General features: G+C 47.4%; 1 protein-coding gene across 2 annotated transcripts in view; it reads left to right on the top strand.

Annotated features, from left to right (window-relative positions):
* Positions 1-17883, top strand: part of NXN (nucleoredoxin) — a 152850-nt gene that overhangs the window by 124294 nt on the left and 10673 nt on the right. For both annotated transcript variants that reach the window (XM_077851820.1, XM_077851821.1), the window contains exons 3-5: positions 414-547; positions 1026-1126; positions 2743-2849. In XM_077851820.1, coding sequence (XP_077707946.1) covers positions 414-547; positions 1026-1126; positions 2743-2849 — 342 coding nt within the window. The remainder of the gene's footprint in view (positions 1-413; positions 548-1025; positions 1127-2742; positions 2850-17883) is intronic.

Below are 17883 nucleotides of genomic sequence, written 5' to 3'. Positions count from 1 at the left end.
TCAGAGTTGGGAGCCACTGAGATTCCAGGGTTGGACTTGAAGAAACTCATGATTCTTACACAAGGCAGTGATTCCCCAACCTGGCACATCATCAGACTTACCTGGGGAGTCTGTGTTGCTTTATGTTGGACATATCTCTTCAGCGTTGGCCCCAGATCCCAAGACGCAGAGCGTGACCCCAGGCTTCCATATTTTCCGGAAGCCCCTCAGGAGATGCACCCTGTGATCACCCAGGTTTGGGAACCATTGTGTTGAAGGTGGGTAGGGCTCTGCCATGAATGGGTTCTGCCTTTGTTTCTGTGTTTTAGCTCTAGATCCTCTGCACATGTTAACAAACACTGTTTGATGATAAAGCTGGGTCAGAAACCACGAGGAAGGGTCTTAACCTTCTCACCACCTGTTGCCTCTTTCAGGTTTGGAATTCCCTTGGGGACCTAAGCCCTTCAGGGAAGTCATTGCAGGTCCCTTGCTTAGAAATAATGGCCAGTCCCTGGAGAGCAGCAGCCTGGAGGGGTCTCATGTGGGAGTCTATTTCTCCGCACACTGGGTGAGTGGTCAGTTCCTCGTTAGTCCAGACGGGAGGAAGCAGTGACAGTGCTGCCAAGACCAGTTGTGGTTGGCTTTTGGAATCGTTAACTGCTAGGCCATGACTTCCTGGTGTTCTTACTTCCTTCTGCACCAGAGGTGTTGACATGCTGTGGCTGCTTATTATCATGAAGGATAATAGCAGCAAGAAGATGACTTCTTTTGACTGGCCTAAGAGGACAGTCTTCCTAACCCATTCCAATGAAGCTTCTAGCAGTCTCCAGGGGGGTTCACCTGCTGGCATGCTGTGGGATGGGAGGAGCCTGTGCTGGATGCTTGCCATTCCGAGAGGCATGTTTGTTTCTGCCTCTTTAGTAAGCTGGGTTTCACCACCGCAGTCCTACTTGCATCCTGCTCGCCCAGTCTCTGTTGACAAGTGGCTGAGAAATGGGAAGGCAAGAGACAGCATCAAGCCGCAGGATCCCATTCTCCTTTTTCAGTGTCCACCTTGCCGAAGCCTCACCCGGGTCCTGGTGGAATCCTACCGGAAGATCAAGGAGGCAGGCCAGAAATTTGAGATCATCTTTGTTAGTGCGGACAGGTAATGTGTGCTGGGGAAGGTGGCTGTGTAGTTCCCTTTTCCAGAGGTGGTTAACATGCATTCCTCCTGCCTTACATGTCTCACCTCCTAAGTGCAGAACATGGAGGTGGGGGTTGGGGTGAATGGCAGATGGACAGATGCATTTCAGATCTTCTCACACAATTATCTAATTAGAAAAACCTATCTTAGCTGTAAATATCGGGGCATGTCCCACTTCCGGCCTGGGTCACTTGAGATTAGGGCACAGTTTTCTGATTTGTTCAGTGTTTTGGATCGTGATGAAAGGGTGTGGAGGGGAAGAATGGAAAGAAAAGAGCCAGAAGCTAATGGAATGTGATACCTGTCTGGGATGGCTCTGCCCTAATTTTCCTTCGCTCTGGCCATGTACTTTGCCTGGGGGGTGTCCTAAAAACAAGAAGGGCTAACTCCTCCTGGAGTACATCAGGTCCTTTTCCCCTCAACTTCCTCTGGCATGTGCCCTCTTGCTGGTTTTAGTCATCACCAAACTCCAGCTCTGATTCAGGCTGAGCCACCAGGTGCTTCTGCTTCTTAAATCCCTGTTCACAGAAGGTTCGCTGGGATGCTGACACACTGAGGGCATTCTGTATCTTTGATGTCTGCACTATGCCGTGCTCGGTTTACTGGCCCATGGTCTTGCCCTGCTGCTCCCCACATCCCCATCTCTGCATATGACTGGGGAGAAGTTTAAAGGCATGCCACATGGGGCAGTTTCTTTTTCTTTTTTTTTTTTTTTAAGATTTTTATTTATTCATGAGAGACACAGAGAAAGAGAGGCAGAGACATAGGCAGAGGGAGAAGCGGGCTCCCTGCAAGGAGCCTGATTGGGGACTCGATCCAGGATCTCTGGATTATGCCCTGAGCCAAAGGCAGACGCTCAACCACTGAGCTACCCAGGTGTCCCATGGGGCAGTTTCTTTTTTTAGAGCTTTATACAGCATCAACTTTATTGAAGTATAATTCACATACAAAATACATTTTGGGTGTACGATTCAATGAAAATTGCCTCATGTAGGTACCCCTGAGATCATCACAGTTAAGTATAGAACATCTCCATCATGCACAAGATGCCCCCTGCCCCTTCCCAGTCAGTCCCCACCCTCAAACTGCAACCCCAGGGAGCCCCTGATCTGTTTTTTTATCACTTTGGTTAGATCTGTCATTCCTAGAGTTTTTTATACACAGAATCATAGGCTTATGCTTGGTGAAAAGTGTCTTCTCGTACACAGCACAGTCATATGCACAGATTAGAAGGATCAGTGGACATGCAGTGTCTGTGTGTACATCTAGGCTTCTTATGAAGGTACCAGCTATCTGTGTTGACAAATAAGAAGTTGAGCATGAGTTAACCTGGGATCCAGAGGAGCAAGCTACTTGAAATGGCCTGGCAGTCTAGTTCACATCTGCCTGTTGTGTGGAGACTGTCGCTTCCTGGGATACACCAGGAAGATTAAAATAATTACCTCTAGTAGCCTGGTGTCTGAGGAGTGTGACAGTTCGAGGCCCTGGCTTCTGCAGAGCCCTGGCCATAACTTGGTAGACCCTCCAGTGGTTCTTTCAGGGATAATAGAGCCTTTCTTCCATGTGTGTCTCCGTAGGTCAGAGGACTCATTCAAACAGTACTTCAGTGAGATGCCCTGGCTTGCTGTCCCCTATACTGATGAGGCCCGGCGGTCACGCCTCAACCGGCTGTATGGAATCCAAGGTAGGCATTCTTGACTCCGCGGGGCTCCCTGGAGACCTACCCAACCGGGGTCACCAAATCTTTGGCTCTTCTTTTAGAGTGAAAAGGACATCTTTATTTCCATAAATGCTTGTGTTCCTTACCATCTTAAAAATTACATACTGGGAATTCTAGGGCATGTAAATTACACCTCATTAAAGCCTTTTTTTTTTTTTTAAGTACTAGTCCAGGTGAAACAGCCACCTGAGCTTGTATGCTCTGATGCAGCTGGGCCGTGGAGCACATGCTCCCAAGTGACTTGGCCAAAACTCCATCTTGAGGGTTCTCCTGTCAAACAGACCGAGGAATGGTCTTTGGTTCATCAATCAGACTCTGAGCCTCAGTTTCCTCATCCACAAAGTGGACATTGTAAATCCCTGCCGCAGAGAATCTCTGGGAACATTCATAGGTTAAAGTGTACAAAGCACTTGAAGGCTCCTGAAGCACAATAGTGAGGGCTGAGTGGCTGGTACTTGTGTAGGTGAAGAAACTGATTTCCAGAGAGTGTTGAAAACGAGGACTTAAAGTACTAATCATGTTTTTCAGAAATAACAGTTATTAAGTGAGACAAACTGTGTTTCTATTCTCTGTTGTGTGAATACCTTCTTCCCAGCCTTCACCCAGCCAGGTTTTCTCTTGGTAAAGCACTTAATTGACCTGTTAGAATTAAATGCATTCTTACATGTCAATTATATCTCAATTTTTAAAAAAGGATTGAGCTCATTTCCTTTGTAGCAGTGGTATGATCCTGGTTAGCCCTAGGCAGACACAGCTCGCATTTGAGTTCTAAGTGCTGCTTATGTTATATGGAGTAGGGGAAAAAAAAGACAAATCAAAATGTAGCCACAAATTCCACAGCTTATGGGGGCACTCATCAGATTCTTTAAGCCTTTTCTTTATCATTTAGAGTAAGCATATGGCTTTGTTTTGAGTTAAGGTTTCAAAAAACTTAATAGTTAATTTAAAATCAGTGCTTCTCCATTTCAAATATACATAAGAGTCTTGCGAAAATGTAGATTCAGTTCTCTGGATCTGGCTGGAGTGGGGGCCTGGATTTCTAGCAAGCCCCCAAGTGGGGGGCCCAGGGACCACACTTTGGGTATTAATAAGCTTGGTCTAGTGGCGTCTGGGTGGCTCAGTTTGTTAAGCATTGGCCTTTGGCTCAGGTCAAGATCCAGGGTCCTGGGGTTGAGCCCTGTATTGGGCTCCCTGCTCACCCAAGAGCCTGCTTCTCCCCCTCCCTTTGCCTCTCCCCCCTACTCATGCTCTTTCTCTCTCACTCACCCACTGTCTCAAATAGATAAAATATTAAAAAAAAAATAAGCTAGATGTATTAACCCTTCAAGAATTTTGGAGGCTCACGCCTCCTATTAACAAAAAAGATGAAATGAATTCCAAAAATGTCAAACAAAAACTGAGTGATAGGAATTGTTTACTGGTCCAGAAGGAAAAGTACTGGGTTGAGTAACTTAAAGAGGTCACAGGCTTATTTCCTTCTAGCACTCTGTTTGCACAGAGACTTAAACATGCATGCCTTGGCATAGGAGCATCATCTGTTGAGATGACTATAAAGAATGACCTTTGCCCAGTGGTACAGAACAGAGGGTTAAATTAAATTGCCCCCTTGAGGGACACCTGGCTCAGCGGTTTAGCTAGCGCCTGCCTTCGGCCCACGGGACTCCAGAATCGAGTCCTGCGTCGGGCTCCCTGCATGGAGCCTGCTTCTCCCTCTGCCTGTGTCTCTGCCTCTCTCTCTCTCTCTCTCTCTCTCTCTCATATGAATAAATAAATAAAATCTTTTTAAAAATTGCCCCTTTGTGAGGATAAGTGAAACTTTAGGTCTCTGACTTCATTTATTTATTCATTCAACAAGTATTTACTGGGGGCTGACTAGAGGATGTTTGTTCTTCCAGGCATGAAAGATACAGTCCTTTTTTTTTTTTTTTTTTTAAGTTTCTATCCATTTATTCATGAGAGACATAGAGAGAGAGAGAAAGAGACATAAGCAGAGAGAGAAGCAGGCTTCCTGTGGGGATCCTGACGCAGGACTGGATCCCAGGACCCTGGGGTCATGCCCTGAGCCGAAGATAAGACACTCAACCACTGAGCCACCCAGGCACCCGAGATAACAATCTTGAGTAAAAACAGACACAATCTCTGCCCTCAGGAAGCTAACAGTCCTAGAAGGGAGACTCACCCCATCGGTCAGTTGTATAAATAAGTGTAAGTTACAGTTGTAAGTGCTCTGAAGGAAGGTGTCCCCAGGGCTAGCAAAGCCTATAAATGGGGAAATCCCAATTGGTTGGGAAGATAAGAATGTTATGCTCAACCTGAGATCTGGAAACCATAGGAGTTGCCTTAGTAAAACAGAGAGGGAAGAGTGTTATTGGCAGAAGAAGCAAAGGCCCTGCCAGTGAAAGGCTACTGGGAAAGAAGGCTGGAATGCAGCAGATTAGACCTGGCTTAAGCCCCAGCAAGGGTTCTCTGCTCTCAAAGAGTATGACAGGGAAAGGAAAGGTCTTGAGGGTCCCTCTGTTCATTTATTTTATTTATTTTTTTAATATTTTTTTTTCTTTATTTATTTATGATAGTCACACAGAGAGAGAGAGAGAGAGGCAGAGACACAGGCAGAGGGAGAAGCAGGCTCCATGCACCGGGAGCCCGACATGGGATTCGATCCCGGGTCTCCAGGATCACGCCCTGGGCGAAAGGCAGGCGCCAAACCGCTGCGCCACCCAGGGATCCCCCCTCTGTTCATTTAAAATATCTTCTTGCTCCTAGGATTCAGATCTTCACTCCAAAGGTAACACTGTGTGTCACTTAAAGGAGAAGTGACACTTTTACTGTCATTGTACAATGGAAAAGGAGTGCAGCCAGCCAGTGTGATGTTCCTCAGCCTCAGTTTCTAGGTCGTGACTAGAAGCTCTTGGAGGGGCTCCAAGTGAGACCCACTGGTAGGCTGGCTAGTTCCAGATCTTTCCTTAGCATTACCTAGATTTTGCTGCCCTTCAATGCCCATGTTTACATGCAGCTGTGCCCTGCTTCAGAGGACCATGGATTTCTCATCTTTGTCCTTGCAGCAGTACAAGGACATTCTTGAGCTTTTCTATCCCCTATTCCCCAAACCCACCAGCAGGTGTGTTTGATGTGTGTCTTCCTCTGACTCCCCTAACAAAGGCCCTTCAGTCATGTTCTGGCTTCCCCTACCCACCCCCCAGCTTCTGTACATATCTGTATGCATGCATGTATTTGCATGTACACAAAATGTGACTCTGTGTGACATGATTGGTTGGCCATGGGGAGGCATCTTAGAGGTACACACCAAGAAGAATGTCAACCATCCTATCTCTACCAGGCCTGGGGCCTCTTGGATCTTTGCCTGGGGCCTCTTGGATCTTTGCCTGGAGCATTGTTCCCTGTTTCTTATCTTATTCTACCCTCACAGATACCACCTCTGTAGTCTAGGCCACCAACAACCCACCCCTGTCCCTACCTCCCACTGCTGACTGACCTTGAGCTAGTTACTTATCCCCTCAGTAAAATTGGGAGGCTTCAGTGTTGGGCAGAGTAGGCACTTAATAAATATTTAACTGATTAACTCAGGGGGAAAAAGGGGAAATTTCATTTTACAATAAAAAAGATAACTTTTGGATGTCAAGTTTAAACAAAGGCAACCAACAATATTAATAACATGTATGGCAAATTGTATCTTTCATAGAAAAAAAAGAGCTCTCCTTAGACACTAGTCCAAAAAAGAGAATTTAGTAAAAATTATGTACGGGATTTGAGGTAGGCAATTCATCCAGTGCGTTGATATGATAGCATCATATCATTTTCGTATGACATGAAAAATATTCAGTATAATTTACTTCCATGATTTACAGATGAAAACACTGAATTTGTATCTATCTTATTTGCAAAGAACTCCCACTACCTCTACTCTCCTCCCCTAAAGATAATCCTGAGTATAGGGAAGAGATCAGACTGCTAGTAGTAATGAAATCAGGACAACCTTTCAGGAGAGCAAGTGGCAATATACATCAAAGGCCTCTAGAAAATTTACAAAACCTTTGATTTAGAAATCCCACTTTTAGAAATTTATGCTCAGGAAATTATCTTTTAGTGCCCAGCAGAAGCTGAGCTTCTCTTAAGCAAGTGGTAGATTTTTGTTTTTGTTTTTTTCCTTTTTTCCTTTCATTTTTTGTATATGTTAAATTTCATAATGGACTACCTTTTTTTTTTTTTTTTTTGGCATTAGCCCCTAGAAAACCCAGAGCTGAATTTGTAACCACCTTTAGCAACTTTGCAAAATTCACCTTTTCTCTTCTATGCCCTTGACCTTAGCTCCTTAGCTTCATTTACTCTTCTCTGTTTTCCCTTCAGGAAGATATTTTCATCTGTTTTTATTGAATTATATCATACGCTGTTTAGGCAACCTCCAGTCCTTTTTGAAGGATTTAAATGCATAGGAATCTATTTCTTAATTCCAGCTAAGCCTATGCACTGACCTTTATGAGAAACCAGAAGAGTAGCCCAGTGTTGACCTTGAGTGGACAGGAGGAGATTTACGTTGGGAGATATCTAGAGAGCAGAGTATGACAATGTTTTGAGGAACTAGAAAGGATCCTGTAAGTGCCATTCTGTATGAGGACTTTGAAGACCGACACTTTTCCCAGAGGGCAGGCAGGTGCTGGGCCTCACTCTGCCACCCTGCTCCACCACAAGGCCCTCCATGCAGAGGCACATTCTTTCCGAGCCTATGCCATCAAAGAGCAGAACCTTCCCTCCCCGAAGTAGAGCCCTTTCCTGGATGTGGGGACCAGTGCAATGTAGGTCGGTATACCTGGCAGTCAGTGCTAAGGCTGTGGAGTTACTTGAAACTTAAAATTACCAAAAGATGGGTCTATATCATGCATAGTTGGTTTGAGGGTGGCAGTCTGTGCCCCTCTCTGTGTGCTCTATGAGATGCCTCTGAGGACCCTGAGGGAGTGGGAGGACGATTGACACAGAACAGCAATCTCATAAGGAGAGATCACAAGCCCTGGAAGATTCAACACAAGTTTTAGATATGCTAACTAGGGCTAGAGGGTGCCCTGTTAACTGTTGGGCAGGGCACAAAAAAATTAAATGGATCATTTTCTGTCTGCCTTCAGACAGCAGAGAAGGGAACTCTCAGAGTCCCCAGCTGTCAGCCTATAAATATTACAGACGTAGGAGCCGCGGTTGTTAGGTGTGGCCCAGGCAGCTGACTGCATCTGAGGAGGAAGAGAATGGGGAATTCTCAGGGACACATTGCTTTGGCGCCATCTTTTAAGGCCCTGGTGGTGTGGGGCTGAGAAGTACACATGCGGTTGCGACTTCAAGGAGCCCTCAGTGGAGGATCAGCAAGCTGACCTGGAGAGGCCCTGTGGCCAGGCAAGCAGTGGCCAGCTAGCAACAAGTGAAAGAACCCAGCTCCCACCAGTGAGCATCCTCTGCTTTGGGCCAGCCCCGCTACTCCTCATTTGCTGGCTCCATGGCATACCTTCCCCTGCCATCCGTGCTAGTCTCTCTTCAGGGCAGACCTGTCTACTCTCCTAGCCTCCACCTCTTGCTCCCTCAATCACTGACCCTCTTGAGCTAATAAGCCTTAAAACTCATTCCTGCAGGCAGCCTGGCAGGCATTGCATGCTGACCTTGATCGGTCTGCCTCTTAGATGCACTGAAGCACAGTGAAGTGAGAGTATAGAGAGAAGCACAGGGCCTCAGTGCTCACAGGATCCTTCTTCAGGCAGTATCTAATGAAGGGCCATGCGATAGAATAACCTGAGTCTCGATGAGACTCTGGCTTGGAGCTGTTGAACCAGGAAGGCTTCCTAGAAGAGGTGGCTCTGGAGCAGAGCCTTGCAGAGTGGATGAGATTTTGATAGGGAGTGTCTAGGGCAAAGGCCAGAATAAGATGCCTATAGTGTACTGTAGGGCAGAGTGGGCCATAAGGTTAGTGATGCTACATCTTAGCCTTGAGCACCATGCTAATGTCCTTGAACTTTACCCTTTGCACTTTGGAACCTTTAGAAATTTTTCATTAAAGTTGTGATCAATGCAATAGTGATACTTAATCTAGATTGGAAGAGAAATTCCAGAGACAGATCATCCCCTGGTACTTCTGATGGACGCATTAAGCACCCGCTGTAACCAGGCCTCACACTGGGTTCATGATAGGGGAGAGGGAGGCTGCTCCCTCAGGCCCTGGGACAAGTGGCCCAGGTGGCTTCTGCAGCCAAGGGCCCATTTCCCTATCTCTGCCTCCCTCCAACCTCACAGGGTCATTTAATGATCTTCTGCCTCATGGCTTTCTGGGGGTTCCATGTGCATCAGGGGTCTAGTTTCTTTTCTTCTTTCTTTACTTTCTTTTCTTTCTTTCTATTTTATTTATTTGATGGAGAGAGAGCACAAGTAGGCAGAATGGCAGGGAGAGGGATCCTGATGTTAGGCTCAATCTAATCCCAGGACTCCAGGATCATGACCTGAGCTAAAGGCAGATGCTTAACCAACTGAGCCACCCAGGTGCTCCAGGGATCTGGTTTCTGTTAGAAGTGCATGTTGTTAGTAAGTTCTTGTACAGCATTTTATATTGATCTTACCAGCCAGTTGCACTGCACTTAGAAGTACAGGTACACCTCGGAGATATCACAGGTTTGGTTCTAGACCACCATAGTAAAGCAATATCTCAATAAAGCCAGTCAGTTTAATTTTTTGGTTTTTCAGTGCATATAAAAGTTATGTTTATACTATAGTATGACTTTTTTTTAATTGAGTATGCTAAATGTGGTTCTGTTTTCATATGTATTAAGTCAATTAATCCTCACCATGTGATCAACACCATGTGATAAATTGTTGCTATAACCTGTAGTCTATTAAGTGTGCAATAGCATTATGTCTAAAAAATAATGTACATATTTTAATTAAAATAGTTTATTGCCAGAAAATGCTGTCATCCAAGCTTTCAGCAAATTGTAATCACTGATCGTAGATCACCATAACAAATATAATAATGATGAGAAAGCTTAAAATACTGCAATAATTGAGATGTTGACATAGAGATGTAAAATGGGCAAGTGCTATTAGAAAATAGCACTTGCTTGATAGACATGCTTGAGCAGGATTGCCACAAATTTTCAATTTGTAAAAAACACACCATCTCTGAAGGGCAGTAAAGGGAAGTACAATAAAACAAGGTGTGCCTGGGTACACCTGGGTGGCTCAGTGGTTGAGCGTCTGCCTTCCGCTCAGGGTGTCATCCTGGGATTCAGGATCGAGTCCCACATTGGGCTCCCTGCAGAGAGCCTACTTCTCCCTCTGCCTATGTCTCTGCCTCTCTCTCTCTCTCTCTCTCTGTGTCTCTCATGAACAAATAAATAAAATCTCTCTCAAAAAAAAAAAAAGCACAAGGTGTGCCTGGATTAGAGCGGATGAATTTTTGCATTCTGCTGCCTCTGACTATGCAAACAAGGTAGAGAAAATGCACAGCCTGCTGTAGGGGTAGGGGCGTTGAGAACATGCCTTTGCAGGCTCGCACAGGCTGGACCAGAGCAGAGTGATGAGGATGCGGAGCAGGGGCCAGCAGAGGGCTCACCAGGGACCACAGGCTGAGCTCCAGGCTTGTGCCCCTCCTCCCTGCTAGGGTCTCCCATGGTGCAGCCTCTCCCTAATTCCCTGTTCTCCTCTCTGCCAGGGAACATCCCTGTTACACCATCAAGTTCATAACTCAAGACGTCTAGGCATTTTCCCCATCCCCCTTCTTTCTGGTTGGAAGAAATGTCATCCAGGCTTTCTGAGAGTCGGCCTCTGTCCTTCTAGAGTCTTGCTCTTGCCTCTTCAGTTTTCCTTCCCTTTTTTCCTCCTTGTCTCTCAGTTCCTTGTCTGTCACTTCACGGAATGCTCAGGTCTCTCTTAGTCACACATAGAAGTTGCTGTCTCAGGCTGCTCTGGCTACCATAACAAACACCACGGCTTAAATAGTTGGAGTTCATTTCTCACAGAGCTGGAGTCTGGGATGTCCACAATCAAGGTGCTGGCTGATTGGATCCCTAGTGAGGGCTCCTCTTCTGGCTTGTAGATGGCCATCTGCTTGCTGTGGTGGAGAGAGAGCTCTGGTGTCTCTTACTCTTCTTATAAGGACACTAGCCCTATCCAGTTAGGGGCCCCATCCTTATGATCTCATTAACCTTAATCACCTCCTCACAGGCCCATCCCCAAATACATTGGGGGTTAGGACTTCACATGTGAATGTGGGGCATCACATTCCGTCCCAAGCAGCTACCATTCCTCTCTCTTTTTTCCAAACACCAAAATTCTCAAAGACACTACCATTGCTTTGGCTTCTACCATGTGACCTGCCTCCAGCCGCAAGAGACACCAACGTGGTAAGGTTGTGGTCCCTGTCTTTTATGGAGCTTGGGAAATCTGCTCCTCTTGTTCTTCCAGCCCCAGTACTAAGCTACATACAGCAGGCCTGTCAGATCACTGGGCACCTCCTATTCATGTGTTATTTAATAAAATGTAGTCTTGTGCATGTGGTATGCCGGGTGCTTGTCCATTCATGAACTGAAAAAACAAAGGCCCCTGACCTCATGGAGCTTCCAGTCTTACAGAAAGAGACAGGCAGTAAATATAATGTTAAAAAATTAAGTGTACGGTGTATTGAGCTATGAGTGCTATGGATAAAAAATAGAGCAAGGCAGAGGAATTGGGATCACAAGGTGTGGGTCGCAGTTTGAAATAGGGTGGTCAGGGTTGTCTCCATGAAGAGGATGATGAGAGAATTAACATTGTGGTTCTCTGGGAGAGAAGAGTGTTCCAGGCAGAGTGAACAGCCAGTACAAAGGCTCGGGCGGAAGCATGCCTGACATGTTTATAGAACGGGGAGGCCAGCACAGCTGGAACAATATGAGGAAGGGGGAATTTGCAGGGGTTAAGACTAGAAAGGGTCCCCTAAGAGCCTTTGTTAATAAAACTCTGGCTTTCATGCTGAGTGAAGTGGGCCACACTGGGCAGTCTGGGCAGAGGAGTCCCATGAGCTAGTGGTAGGGTCGATCTGGTTGTTGTGCTGAGAAGTAGGGAGACACTCTGGGACGGGGTTGTGGTCATCCAGGAACAAGATGGCGGTGCTCGGGGGGGGATAGTGGCCGTAGGGGTGGCAAGCCATGGCTGGCTCTAGACAGTTTGATGGTAGAGTCTTAGAGTCTGCTAACAGATTCCATGTGGGGTGTGGGAGGAAAGGAAGAGTCAGAGACGGCTCTACGGCCTCCTGCCCAAGCCGTGGGAAGGAGGCAGTCGCCGTCAGCGGAGCTGGGAGAGCTGTGTGCGCTGTGTGGGGGGCATGTGGACGGAGCATGGAATTCAGTTGAGCAGGAGTTTAATTCTGACCATGTTGAGTTGGAGATGCCCATTAGACACTCAAATGGTGGTGTGGATTCAGCGGTCTGGAAGTGTGAGGGAGGTGGGCCTTGAGCTAGCAGTCTGTTTCTCTAGTTGTCCCGAAGTCATAGATCAAGCTTGAAATTGGATGAGGTCTCGTGGGAATGAATAGGGATGTGTGCAATCCACTGACCTCTCTATTCTCCTCATTTGCTTTTGTTTTCAGACACTTGGGGCTACCCCTAAAATCCTTTCCCCTTCCGCCTCTCCTCACGGCACCCCATCTCCTGGCTGTTTCCTGCCCCGTTTCTTGGATTTCTCCTTCACAGAAGCTTGTCTCAGGCTCCTCTCCCTGTGTTCTAAGGATCCCGTTACACCTAGAACACTTCCGTTCCTCTGCACCAGGTATTCCTCCTTCGTCCCACTGTGCTGTACACACCAGCGTGGCAGAGCAGCTCCAAGTGAACCTTCTAGACAGTGGGATTCATCCCCTGCCCAGAAGCCCTCACAGCTGTGGCCTGGCTTCCAAGGCTCTCTGTAGTCCGGTCTCAAACACCTTCACAGCCCATGTCTTATTGCTCCCCTGTCCACACCCTCCCCTCCCCAGCCCTGCCATCTCTCATGGCCTCCTCCCCAGTGCCTTCCCTCCTGGAGCAAACCTTCTTCTTGCAAACTCCTGTGCTTGTGCGACCTCCTGCCATGTATCCTGTTCCCGTGTGTAGTTCCAAAGGCTGACTTTTCTCATAGATTGGCTGTTCCCTTAGGACAAAGAGTGAGGATCTATGTGTTCCCAGCCAGAAGTTCTTTTTCTTTCTCCCTCCTTTCCTGTTCATTCAGGCTTTTCTTCAGGAATCATTTCTTGGGCATCTAGCATGGCTTTGAGCCATGTGCCCTGGCTGGGATGGGGATGGCCCAGGGAAGCAGAGGGCAGAGCGGGATGCCTGGGCCTGGCACCTGAGCGCAGGAAGGCTCCTCTTGGCTCACTGAGGTTGCACAGGTCCAGCATCCAGGCTCCTTGCCCTACACCTAGGACGGTCTTCCTCTTTGGAGCCCTTGTAGTTCATGTCCCTGGTGTGGTATCATTTCTGAAGGCTTCTCTCAAGTCTTGGAAGTGGGTAGCTCCTTGCCAGGCTGTACCGTCCTTTGATTGAATTTTGCTTTTGTTTGCATCTGAGGAGATTTAAATGCCTCCAGTCCAACTCTGATACCTTTGACCTTGATGGAATTATCTATCTCATCATAGCATCACAGAACTCTGAAAATTATTTTTGATTGAAGTCTGAGTATTTCTGAGCTGTGTGTGACTCTGTGGTTACAACTTCCAAAATCATTCAACAGATGTGTTTATATGTACATCTGTATATTCTGGGCTCTTTTTGCTACAGCACTTCTTCCTTTTTTTTTTTTTTTTCTTTTTAAAGATTTTATTTTTAAATAATCTCTCCACCTACTGAGGGGCTCAAACTCCTAAACCTGAGATCGAGAGTTGCCCATGGGGCACCTGGGTGGTCCAGTCAGTTAAGTATCCAACTCTTGATCTCAGCTCAGGTCATGATCTCAGAGTTGTGAGATCGAGCCCCACATTGGGCTCCACACTCAGCACAGAGTCTGCTTGGGATTCTCTCTTATCCTCTCTTTCTGCTCCTCCCCCACTCACTTACGCTTTTGCTCTCCCTCTAATAAATAAAATTTTTGAAAAATCTTTATTTAAAAAAAAAAGTTGCACACTCCATCAACTGAGCCAGCCAGGTACCTCTACTCATAGCACTTCTGACACCAAATGTGTATGTGGGTTTTCCACCCACACCAACCTCCTGGGTTCTCCAAGGAGAACCCACACCCACACCACCTGGGTGTCCTCCAAGTAAATTGAATTCTAACGTCATCTATGTGGAGATAGTGTCAGATCCCACAGGTCTAGTGCTCATTCCCACCAGAACCCCCATACTTTAGACGTTAATCGTTAAGTCCAGGCCTCCCATACTTCTGGCCAACTGGCCATAAATCAGAGGCTCCCAACCCTTACTGGGTTCAGTACTTTGCTACAATGGCCCACAGGACTGAGGAGAGCAGTTTATTTACTATCATCAGTTTATTGTCAAGAATACAAGCCAGGAAGAGCCAGATGGAACTGATATATAGATGTGTGAGAAGGGGCACAGAACCCTCATGTCCTCTAGGCCCACCATGCTCCCAGCATCTCCACGTGTTCACCAACCCCAAGCTCTCTGCCCCCAACCAGTTCGGGGTCTTTTTTTTTTTTTTTTTTTTTTAAGATTTTTTTATTTATTCATGAGAGACAGAGAGAGAGAGAGAGAGAGGGGCAGAGACACAGGCAGAGAGAGAAACAGGCTTCATGCAGGGCTCCCAGGACTCCAGGATCATGCCCTGGGCTGAAGGCAGGCGCTAAACTGCTGAGCCACCCAGGGACCCCCCAGGTAGGGGTCTTTATGGAGATTCCATTACAAAGATATGACTGATTAAATCATTGGCCGTTCTTGGTTACTCAGCCTCCAGCTCTCTCCTTTCCCCAGAAGGCAAAGGTCAGGGGGGCCGGCTGGAAGTTTCTGGCCACCAGCCCTCACCTTTGAAACTATTTAGGGGCCCCAGCCACCAAAGACACTTATCACTCCCAGATTCCAAGGGTCTGAGGTGCTTTTTTGTCAGGATCTGAGATCAAATGTTATAAGACCAAGTATTGTAATAGGATGTCCCTCTCACCCCTACCACTCAGGAGATGACAAGGGTTTTAGGAGTTGGGTGCCAGGAACTAGGAATGAAGATAATTATGAATTTCTTACCATATTATAATATCATGGTGTACACACACACTCCACACATATGCTGGGTCAGTAGAGGGTTCTTGCTGTTTTGAGGATCCAGTCTTCAGCAAATCCTATGGGGCTACTTCTGGGAGAGCTTATGCTCCCTTGTTTGACTCTTCATGAGCTCTGGGCTCTGTGTCTCCTCCTGAAGCATTCTGATGAAGGTGCTCTCACAGAGTACTGGGTATACTCCCAGCCCACATCCAAGGTGAGCCACCTCCTCCTGGTCTGACCTGTGCCTTACAGTGAGCCAGTAATTTGATCTGATGGTTACTCTGTATATTGGGGCCCATGAGGACAGAGTTTCCCTGTGTTATCCTGACAAGCTCAGATGAAAATGGGTGATGCAGATAGGACCTGGAATCCTCTGAGCATCCTGGTCTTCAGCCTCAGAGCATCACTGGATTCTGAGCACCGCCCAGCATACTGAAGGAGGCCTTGCATAAAATGCCTTGTTGAGGCCCCCGTCCAAGCTACAGTGGGAACATCTGGATCTTGAGGTGGTTGCAGAAGCATCTACAGGTCTTGAGGAGCTTGCACCTGACCTGGCCAGGCCAGAAGTCCTGCTGCTGCTGCTGGTGGGTTGCCGGCTCCCTCTGGCACTCTGGGCTGAGCCCAGGCCATGTTAACCGGCAGGCTTCACCAGGCCACCTGGGCTCACCGAGGCCCTGGCACCCCTGGGTCTCATGGGAACGGCTCTTTTACTCTGAGTCCCTACTCCACCACTTTATGCAGACAGAGGAATTCGCAGCCTATAAGCTGTTTAAAAATGCCTTTCTAAAGGAAGGGTTTAGACACACTTGGCGAAAAGCAAATCCCATTAACAATTGTCTAATCCTGGCTGCCAGAGAACACCGTGTTCTTTGCAGGGAGGCAATAAAGCCCCTTCATTCCTGGGTGGGGGCCCCAGAGTTTTGTCCTCCTCTCCCCTCCCCTGGCCCCAGCCTTTGGAGAGGGCAGACAGCCTAAGGGCTGTGTAGGGGCCAGAGTGGACAGAGGGATAGATGCAGTCCCCTCCTCCAGGAGAACAGCACTGGAGCGGGATGGTGCCGCCAGCCTGGCTGCTGAGGGTGGCTGCTGAGGGGCAGCAGCACAAACACCTGTGGCTGCAGGATCTCCTCCGGCTTCTCTATCACCCTCTTTCCCTGCTCCTTATCCTTCTGCTTCTCTTCGCCTTTCCATCCTTCCTCTTCCTACTCCACCATTTTGCTCTGTCTTTCTCTAACTTTGCCCTCTTTCCCGCCCCCGTCAAAAAATGAATTTGAGGCAGAACCTCTTTATTTTCTACAGAAACAAAAGCGTCTGGAGGTTGTGTTTTTCAGTAGGCAGAGGGTGGGGGGCCGCTGCGTGTGTTTTATAGACCAATCTTGGTGTGTGAAGGGCTGGCGCACACAGCTGCAGCTGGCTGCCTGGGCCTGGGGAGGGCAGGCTGGGCGCTGCCTCAATGTCCCTTTCTGGTGTCTTGTTGAATTTGGAGAACATAAAAAAGGAAAAAATGAGAAAGGACGCAGGATAACAATAAGCACTGCTGTGGCTACCACCTAGAATTGAAGGTTTTGTTTGGGGTGTGTAAAATATAAACAGGTGGTAGGGTGAGCAGAGACAAAGGTGAGGATCCTCTCTCCTTCGGAGCGCCGTGCACTTTCCTCTGGGAGAGATGCTTCCATACATTTCATGTGTATCTTCATAATTGGTTTTTCATATTTTTACTGCATATGTATGAATCCATGAATAATATATAGTCGTGCTGGGTGTGTTTTTTAGAAGCGTACTTAAGTGCTGACATGCTGTAAGATCATCCTGTAACTTGGCTTTTCTCACTAACTGTTATGTTTTCAAGATACATCTTTATGGATATTGGTATCTGGTTCATTTCTCTTCAGTGCTGGAAAGGGTTCCACGGCGCAATTGGACCGCTGTTTACATAGCCATATGCTGTTGAGGGACACCGGGTTGCGTCTGGTTTCTCTGTGTCACCAGAATGGTGCCATAAATCTTTGTGCCTCCTGACGCACTCACCCACCCAAGCGGCTTGCTGGCCAAGTTCAAGCAGGCCAGACCCATCCCTGCACCCTGCCTTGTGATTCTCCAAGTATCACCACCCAGACCTCTCTGTCCCTTCGTTTTCCTGGCAGGGGCTGGTCTGGGCGAGCCAGCAAGGAGTGCAGAGGGAGCTGCTGAAGGAAGCTGGCAAGCGAGGTGGCCAGAGTGTAGCCTGTGTTTGTTGTCTCTGCCCGACCACCCTCCAGTTGTTCTTTGGTTTTTGTTTGAAGCTAATTTGCATTTAGCAAAACACCATTTAAGAAAACTGGAATCTGGGCAGCCTGGGTGGCTCAGCAGTTTAGCGCCGCCTTCAGCCCAGGGCCTGATCCTGGAGACCTGGGATTGAGTCCCACATTGGGCTCCCTGCATGGGGCCTGCTCCTCCCTTTGCCTGCCTCTCTCTCTCTCTCTCTGTCTCTCAAGAATAAATAAATAAAATCTTAAAAAAGAGAGAGAGAGTGATCCCTGGGTGGCGCAGCGGTTTAGTGCCTGACTTTGGCCCAGGGCGCTATCCTGGAGACCCGGAATCGAATCCCACGTTGGGCTCCCTGCATGGAGCCTGCTTCTCCCTCTGCCTATGTCTCTGCCTCTCTCTCTTTCTCTCTCTCTCTCTGTGTGACTATCATAAATAAATAAAATAAAATAAATAAAATAAAGTAAAAAGAGAGAGAGAGAGAGAGAAAACTCAAATCTGTATCTCTCTCACCTGCATTCCTGCCTTACGACACAATTGTTTTTCATGCTCTGAGT

This window comes from Canis aureus, chromosome 16 (assembly GCF_053574225.1).
Source record: "Canis aureus isolate CA01 chromosome 16, VMU_Caureus_v.1.0, whole genome shotgun sequence".
NCBI lineage: Eukaryota > Metazoa > Chordata > Mammalia > Carnivora > Canidae > Canis > Canis aureus.
This window is presented reverse-complemented; position numbering and strand designations above follow the sequence as displayed.